The 8920-nt window shown below is 38.9% G+C and overlaps 1 protein-coding gene across 1 annotated transcript; it reads left to right on the top strand.

Annotated features, from left to right (window-relative positions):
- On the top strand, window positions 1-4219 carry cdo1 (cysteine dioxygenase, type I). The gene is made up of 5 exons (XM_019097251.2): window positions 1-209; window positions 888-965; window positions 2293-2450; window positions 2535-2704; window positions 3612-4219. Exons 1-5 carry the CDS (start codon window positions 40-42, stop codon window positions 3639-3641), a joined length of 606 nt encoding a protein of 201 aa, XP_018952796.2. The 5' UTR covers window positions 1-39; the 3' UTR covers window positions 3642-4219.
- Window positions 4220-8920: the final 4701 nt, after the last annotated feature.

Here is an 8920-nt window from a genome sequence, read left to right as displayed (position 1 = left end):
AACTCCTGAGAAACTCTCACTAACAGCACAGCACTGAAGATGGAGCACACCGAGCTCATCAAGCCCGAGACTCTGGAGGATCTGATCCAGACTCTCCACAAGATCTTTGAAAGCGACAGTGTTAATGTGGAGGAGGTGCAGAACATCATGGAGTCCTATGAGAGTAAACCGCACGAGTGGATGAAATATGCCAAATTTGACCAGTACAGGTAATTTTATTATTATTATTATTATTATTATTATTAATGGCAGAATAATTATGTGTAGACAGTTATTTTGCCATAGTTAATGCATTTGAGGTTTGTTTATTTTTAACATAACTAAGAAATGCAAATGAAATTAACATAAGAAATGTTTAATTTTATGTTGCAAACTTTTCTTTGACACAAAAACAGACGCAAACTTTAGGTGAATTAGGTTTTAATGAGTCCAAACATCGCTCGAATAGTTTTCCTCTTTGTATCAGATGAAAAAGCACTACTGTTTCTTCCTCCATTGTCCACCAAGAGTCCAGTTTTCTCTTGTTTTTAACTGGATGCGCTGCTGCTGAAGTTTTTCCTCCGCTGATGGGTTGTCAGTGGGCGTGGCTTCGGCAGAGGGGGCGGGGTCGAGGCGGGCCAATCAGAGCGCGGCTCCTGGCGCACACCCGCTGCCCTCGGCTTCATCAAACACAGTCCTGCAGCACTCTCTCATGATCTCATCACACTCTCTGCTCACTGAAACGATCATGAATATTAATGACCGAAGTGACGTCAGCAGCATTCACCAACAACAACAACAACAACAACAACCACGAAAGATTATCAGCATACAGGAGGGATGAATGTTTAAGGAAAAGTCTTTTCATTGAACTGACTAATTAAAGTCCTTTTTATGTGTGTTTCCAGATACACCAGGAATCTTGTTAATGAGGGAAATGGAAAGTTCAACCTGATGATTCTGTGCTGGGGTGAAGGACACGGCAGGTACCTGATGTCATGAACTCATGTGTGGATCAATAACTGAACACACGTCAATGAATTAGAGATATTAACAGACAGATAATGTCCTGATAGATAGCAGAGTCCAATGTCTTGTGATTAGTGAAGTCATAAAGACAGATAATATTCCCAAAGCCTTTAATAAATGCAGAGTGGAGCAGATTCAATCACAGATAAAATAACGCTGTCACCTCATAAAACATAAGTGATTATTCACTGTGGAACATGAAGAAAATAGCGTGTCAGGATCTCTGATCTGTGGTTAATATTTGTTCATTTCCACCTAATTCAACTTAAAATCTTCAATTCATTTGCTGCCTTACATTTGAATAATTTCATCTAATTTTTAAAAAATCTTGTCTAGATGAATCTCGTATAAGAGTCAAAGACAAAAAAGGGTTTCAAGTATCAAAACAATGAGAGTTTAATACAGCTTTAAGGTTTTTTCCCTGCACATTAGAATGTGATATATATATATATATATATATATATATATATATATATATACACACATACATACACATATAGTCATAAATAACACAAAACTATAAAATTATACATGTTTGAAAAGGAGTAGGAAGAAGCATAAGCTCATGTCTGTCATAGATTCTCACCATGATTTACAGAAAACACATTTAAATGTCATTCAGTGTAACAATAGTTTATATACTGAAAAATCTGAACAAGATAAGTGCAACTTTTTATTTCGCAGTTCTGACTTTTTTTCTCAGAATAGTGAGATATAAAATCACAACTTTAAGAAAATATTTTGTGAGGGGATAAAGTCAGAATTATGAGATAAAAATTCACAATTTCCTGATTTTTTTTAATTCATTGTCAGAAACTGGCTTCCACACCAGAATCATTAAAGACTGTTTAAGATCACAGTTCAGCCCCAAAATAGTAATTAAATGCAATTTAAAATTTTTGCTAAACTTTGCTCACACCTCTAGGTTGTCATCAAGATTTTTATAGTAAAATTTAGTATGATCGCATATTTTTTCTTATATGTTAATAAGCACAGGTCAGAATAAGTGTGCTGTTTCATTTTTCACAAATATATCCGTCAAGCTGAATGAGGATCAGCATTATTTCAGCCATATTTTTACAGTTTGTTTTCACAGACGTTATTTGAAACATTAAAGTGGACACCTGACTTGCACTGATTCCAGTGTGTATAAAATCACTAGATTAGACGTGACACTCGTTTTGTCTTTGACCCATAATAACTCTGAACAAATGAAGCAGCTAAGAACCGCTAGTTATGATGAAGGAGTGTTTCTGAGTTGGCCTGTGTTTGGCACGCTTGCAGCAGCATCCACGATCACACGGACTCGCACTGCTTCCTGAAGCTGCTCCAGGGTCAGCTGAAGGAGACGCTGTTCGACTGGCCTGACCGCAAGCTGCAGGGGGGCATGCAGCAGAAGTCCCAGCGCGTGCTGCTGGAGAACCAGTGCGCCTACATCAACGGTGAGAGGAGCGGCGTGAGTCCTGATCAGTCAGAGCCTTGGGTCTGAAGTGTCTCTGACCGGATTCACTCGCTGTGTGTTTCAGACTCCATCGGCCTTCATCGAGTGGAGAACGTGAGCCACACGGAGACCGCCGTCTCTCTGCACCTCTACAGCCCTCCCTTCCAGACGTGCCAGACCTTCGACCAGCGCACCGGTCACCACAACACCGTCAAGATGACCTTCTGGAGCAAGTTCGGCGAGAGGACGCCGTATGTAAGTCTGCACGTTTTCATCTTAATGCTGTGTTTTATGCACATTATGAGAAGAACTTCTGCACTCAACTGAGCTGGATCGTTTTTTTTTAGCTGATACTGCCAGGAAACTTGCTTTTTATTATTGATACTTTGCGCCACTTTGATGATTTTGTTATCTTGGAACAGGGGATGAAAAAGCTGTTGATTTGCAAAATGTTTTACGTCATGTTTGAATTGTCTACGTACGTTAAATTCGTAACTTTAGAAGGCACTTGAGTGCTTGTTTGCTTAAAGAAATAAACTTCCAATGACTAAAACCATTAAAAAAAGTCTTACCTGACATGAAAATAAAGTAAAATATAAAATGCTTATTTTAACTTAATAATATTAACCTAACTTCTAACCTAGTTAACAAGACATTACAGTACTTAATGAATACAAACTATACAGACATATTTAAAAACATCACCAAAATGCATAATAAAAATGACAGAAACACAACAAAATGACTGAAGCAGAAAGCAGAAACGAACATCTAATTCACAATATGAAGATGAACTCTAATAGTATGTGGATGCTAATAAACGAACACTGATAAGATGAATCAGGTTAATATTTATTGATCAGCAGATGAGCTGTAAAGGCTGTTATCAGTGCAGTAATTCACACTGTGTTCTCTCAGCGATGCTCCTGCGGATCTCTGGAGGTTATAATGTCTGCCAAACACACTCTTATCTCTCATTCAGAGCTTGCGTAAGCTCACCTTGACCAGAGCCCTGTCTGGACTGAAGGGTTTCAACATCGGCGCTGTGCTTTGATAAGATAAGATAGGAGCGCACCACTGAGGCCGGCTCTGAAGCGTGTCTTTATCTGTTAATTGGGAGCTTGAGCTTTCATTTGATCACTTTTGTGTCGCTTTCTTACAGGAATCCACCGTTTCGCAGGAGAACAACTGAGAAGCACAACAAGATTTCCACATTAAATTGATGTTTAAAACTTGATCCAACTCTTTAAGATTCACAACGGACAGCGGGAAGAGTTAATTCAAGCTGCTTAATCGTGGCCTAGTTTAGCGCTGGCAGACGAGGCTGCATTAGTTGAGCCGCGTGTCAATCTGCTCTTTGTTGTTGAGAGGAGCCCGTTCTCCCAGCATTCCTGTGTGTCTGTGACCTGTGTAATCACGCTTTTGTACTGTTACGGGATGAGAGCTGTGGCCATGAGAATCTGTTTGTCCGCTCGAATGAAAGCGCTGTCCTCCGTCAACGACATCCCGCTTCAGCAGAACTCCATCAGTGTGTTTGATCATCGCCAGCCTCTCATCTCCACACACTCGCGCTTTTATTACATTTCCAGATGAGCGTTTGAATGGAAGAGTTTATTTGTATGAATCTTACCGTCAGTAATCGATGTCTCATGGAATAAATATGGTCTCTGCATTTGTAAACTGGAGCTTTTATTTAAAATGGACCTGAATCTTTCCTGGAAATTCATTTTTGTGTTAATGTTGAAGTACATAAAATATTTCCCAAATGTTGTTGTTTTTGTTTTTATTTTTGTGTGTGTGTGTGTGTGTGAGAGAGAGAGAGTGAGTGTGTGTGTGTGTGTGTGTGTGTGTATGTGTGTGTGTGAGAGAGAGAGAGAGTGAGTGTGTGTGTGTGTGAGAGTGTGTGCGTGTGAGAGAGAGTGTTTGTTTGTGTGTGTGTGTGTGTGTGAGAGAGAGTGAGTGTGTGTGTGTGTGTGTGTGTGTGTGAGAGAGTGAGTGTGTGAGAGAGTGAGTGTGTGTGAGAGTGAGTGTGTGTGAGAGTGAGTGTGTGTGTGTGTTTGGTGGAGAGAGAGTGTGTGTGTGTGTGTGAGAGAGAGAGAGTGTGTTTGTTTGTGTGTGAGAGAGTGAGTGTGTGTGTGTGTGTGTGAGAGAGAGAGAGTGTGTGTGTGTGAGAGTGAGTGTGTGTGTGTGTGTGTGTGTGTGAGAGAGAGAGAGAGAGAGAGAGTGAGTGTGTGTGTGTGAGAGTGAGTGTGTGTGTGTGTTCATCTGCTTAATTCTTGCATGTTGTACACTTTTATCCAAAGCCACTTATGCATCAGGTTATCAGTTCTTGATTTCTCAGGAATGGATGTGTTTTGTGTTATGGATCAGATGACTCTTCTAGAAGACTAGTTCTCATCCTCGTTTCATCTTCACACACTACAGTCACACATTACACTTAACTTAACTAAAACCAGTGAAAATATTGTTACTTGAAATAATAATAATAAAAAAAATGTGAACTGAAATAAAGTATAAAAATAACCTGCAACCAGCTAGTTTTCAACATATTTCTCATTTTCATTGAGTTGAACTTGATGTACTAAAATCAGTAAAACTAAACTAAACAATAATAAATAAAAATTCATTAAAACTAAATAGATGCATTTAAAAAAAAATAATAATAATAAAAAGAAAGAATAAAATGTGGTAATTTTTCTGCCAGAACATTATCCATTAATTTTACAGACCTTAAAGTGAAAATTTAAAATACACATAAAACATCTGTAAAAAATCAAAACGGAACATTCCTACATTTCATTACAGTATACATTGTGAACTAATTTTACTTTTTTTACAGTGCATATTTCAAAACAACAAAAATTAATAAAAATGAGAAAAATATTACACAAAATAAAGAATAAAATTAACATGAAAGCAGAAAATATCAAATAAAATCAAAATATTAACAAACCAGTAATTGAATCAAACGATTGTCTGATCTAAGCACTGATAACAAGAGTGAATGCTGTGGATTCTGCGTGACTCATGTGATCTGATCAACTTGTTTCTCCACGTTTCTGAACGAACAGACTTCTGGAAGCTTCTGAGATTCGTGTTCGTGCACGTCTGCCAGATTCTTCCTTCACACTGATCAACTTTTCCATGTTGATGGCCAGGAATGAGCACAGCTGCAGGAGAAACGAGGAAAGCTTGAAGCAGACAGGCATCAGTTCAATGAAAAACAAGCAGATTCCAGTAATCACTGTAGGACTCATTTCTCAATGCTAAAGTCATTTTTTTGTAACTCTTCACAGTTCTCCTAACCAAATCTCATCTTGATACAGCAGTGAATTTCACATTCAAAATGCACTAAAACTACCAAAACACTTCATGAAGTCTCAAATCAACTCAAATCATTCTTCCAAATGCTAGCAAACAAACACTTTATCACGACATAAAAACTGGAACAAGCAGCATTATACAATGTTTGCTTTCGTAAAATGACTTACAAAACAAGAATGACGCTTTCTGCTGTTTATAATTCACTGCAGTAATTGTTCATAGTCCATGTTTACATTACAGCACAACGTTTTCTCCTTTTGCAGATGATAATGAAACTGAAAGAACTATATCAGATTGTTTTTTTACATTTAGAATATGTTCCATTGTGGTATTATTGTATAAATGTAGCAAATGTCTGTATTATTAATTTTTGTATGATGGTTTTGAGTTTACGTTGGATCAGTTTTGTACAGTGTTTGTGAACTTGCGTGTAGGTTCATGGAGTTTTTGTGTGTTTTGTATCTGAGTGAGTGAGTAAATGTGATGTGGAGTTTTGAAAACATGACCAAAGTATTGAGAAATGTGTGCTTTGATGTAAAACACTGCAATATACTCAAACTGAAGAGAAGCGCACTAAATAATGATGCATATGTTTTTCATTACTTTAAATCATCAAAATAATTTAACCAGTTTCAACTTCAAGTTATATGAGAGTCGACTCAGTTTGATATCATCTGAGTTGAAATGCCAATGATTAGAGTCTGTGGCAGCATCTGAACTGAAGGTTTGCAGTTAGCGTAGGTGCAGATGTTTACAGTGTGTTATCATTGTTTACGCTATCCTTCAATTCCTGCAGCGTCTAGAAGGTTCCATTCAGTGTGATTCTGTCTTTGCTGTTTCTCAGCATGTCCTTTTCTCTCCACGTGTGAGTTGCGTAACACACAAAACATGCTCCTGTTGGCCCACTGCTTTAATAATGTGCCAACAAAATCAATACAGCAGGAACCTTGAGCCCATGAGAACAGGAATTCAGTCACGTATCTCCATGCATTATTGCGAGAACGACGACGAGCCTCTTGCTGAGTGTGGTCAGAACTGGAGGGGATTCTGGGATACGGACCGGACCGTGTTTGTCTGTCACTGATCTCAGCTGGAGAGTTCAGGAGAAACGCTTTCATGTGTTTCATAACCTCAGTCACTCATCAATGTTTTCAGCTCTTCCATCACTATCATATCTGCCATAAAACATTACGACTGCATTTATCTGCTTTTATCATTCGTTGTCTCTTCCTCAGGACACACATCACAGAAGCAGAAACTGTCACATGGGTAGAAGATGAATTAATAACTTCACATAGGAACAACTCTTCAGGATCAGCAGATAACAGAAGATATTCATTGATCGGCTCTCAGCGTCTTTATCTGTTCATATCTGCAGGAAGAATAAACATTCACACTGTTAGTGTGTTAAACCATCCGCCGCTGTGTGTGTGTGTGTGTGTGTGTGTGTGTGTGTGTCTGTGTCTGTGTGTGTGTGTGTGAGAGAGAGAGAGTCAAGTCAAGTCAAGTCACCTTTATTTATATAGCGCTTTTAACAAAAAAGATTGTGTCAAAGCAACTGAACAACTTTAATTAGGAAAACAGTGTGTCAATAATGCAAAATGACAGTTAAAGGCAGTTCATCATTAAATTCAGTGATGTCATCATGCAGTTCAGTTCAGTTTAAATAGTATCTGTGCAATCATTTGCAATCAAGTCAACGATATCGCTGTAAATGAAGTGTCCCCAACTAAGCAAGCCAGAGGCGACAGCGGCAAGGAACCAAAACTCCATCGGTGAGAGAATGGAGAAAAACCATGGGATAAACCAGGCTCAGTCGGGGGGCCAGTTCTCCTCTGACCAGACGAAACCAGCAGTTCAATTCCAGACTGCAGCAAAGTCAGTTTGTGCAGAAGAATTATTTGTTTCCTGTGGTCTTGGCCCGGTGGTCGTCTGAGACAAGGTCTTTACAGGGGATCTGTATCTGGGGCTCATCTAGTTGTCCAGGTCTCCGCTGTCTTTCAGGGCTGTAGAGGTCCTTTCTAGGTGCTGATCCACCATCTGGTCTGGATACGTACTGGATCCGGGTGACTGCAGTGACCCTCTGACTTGGATACAGACTGGATCTGGTGGCTACGGTGAAGAGAGAAACAGACTAATATTAGCGTAGATGCCATTCTTCTAACGATGTAGCAAGTACATCGGGTGTTATGGGAAGTGTTCCCGGTTCCGGTTTACCTAATTAATGCAGCCTAAAAATCCTTTAACAGATTTGGATATTAGAAGCGTATTAGTGTGCTATGTGTAAGCCAGGTTAAAGAGATGGGTCTTTAATCTAGATTTAAACTGCAAGAGTGTGTCTGCCTCCTGAACAATGTTAGGTAGGTTATTCCAGAGTTTGGGCACTAAATAGGAAAAGGATCTGCCGCCCGCAGTTGACTTTGATATTCTAGGTATTATCAAATTGCCAGAGTTTTGAGAATGCAGCAGACGTGGAGGACTATAATGTAACAAGAGCTCATTCAAATACTGAGGTGCTAAACCATTAAGAGCTTTATAAGTAATAAGCAAGATTTTAAAATCTATACGATGTTTGATAGGGAGCCAGTGCAGTGTTGACAGAGCCAGGCTAATATGATCATACTTCCTGGTTCTAGTAAGAACTCTAGCTGCTGCATTTTGGACTAACTGGAGTTTGTTTACTAAGCGTGCAAAACAACCACCCAATAAAGCATTACAATAATCTAACCTTGAGGTCATAAACGCATTGATTAACATTTCTGCATTTGACATTGAGAGCATAGGCCATAATTTAGATATATTTTTGGAGATGGAAAAATGCAGTTTTACAAATGCTAGAAACGTGGCTTTCTAGGGAAAGGTTGCTATCAAATAGCACACCTAGGTTCCTTACTGATGACGAAGAATTGACAGAGCAACCATCAAGTCTTAGACAACGTTCTAGGTCATTACATGCAGAGTTTTTAGGTCCTATAATTAACACCTCTGTTTTTTCAGAATTTAGCAGTAAGAAATTACTCGTCATCCAGTTTTTTATATCGACTATGCATTCTGTTAGTTTTTCAAATTGGTATGTTTCATTGGGCCGCGAAGAAATATAGAGCTGAGTATCATCAGCATAACAGTGAAAGCTAACACCGTGTTTCC

The sequence above is a fragment of the Cyprinus carpio genome, chromosome A8 (genome assembly GCF_018340385.1).
Source record: "Cyprinus carpio isolate SPL01 chromosome A8, ASM1834038v1, whole genome shotgun sequence".
Taxonomy (NCBI): domain Eukaryota; kingdom Metazoa; phylum Chordata; class Actinopteri; order Cypriniformes; family Cyprinidae; genus Cyprinus; species Cyprinus carpio.
Note: the sequence above shows the minus strand (reverse complement) of the source record. Positions and strands in the feature narration are given on the sequence as shown.

What these genes read in the sequence shown, in the direction of transcription:
- cdo1 (XM_019097251.2), top strand. Translation starts at nt 40, where the DNA reads ATGGAGCACACCGAGCTCATCAAGCCCGAGACTCTGGAGGATCTGATC. An exon ending in GCCAAATTTGACCAGTACAG is followed by an intron (nt 210 to 887) that starts GTAATTTTATTA and finishes GTGTGTTTCCAG; the next exon opens with ATACACCAGGAATCTTGTTA. An exon ending in TGGGGTGAAGGACACGGCAG is followed by an intron (nt 966 to 2,292) that starts GTACCTGATGTC and finishes GCACGCTTGCAG; the next exon opens with CAGCATCCACGATCACACGG.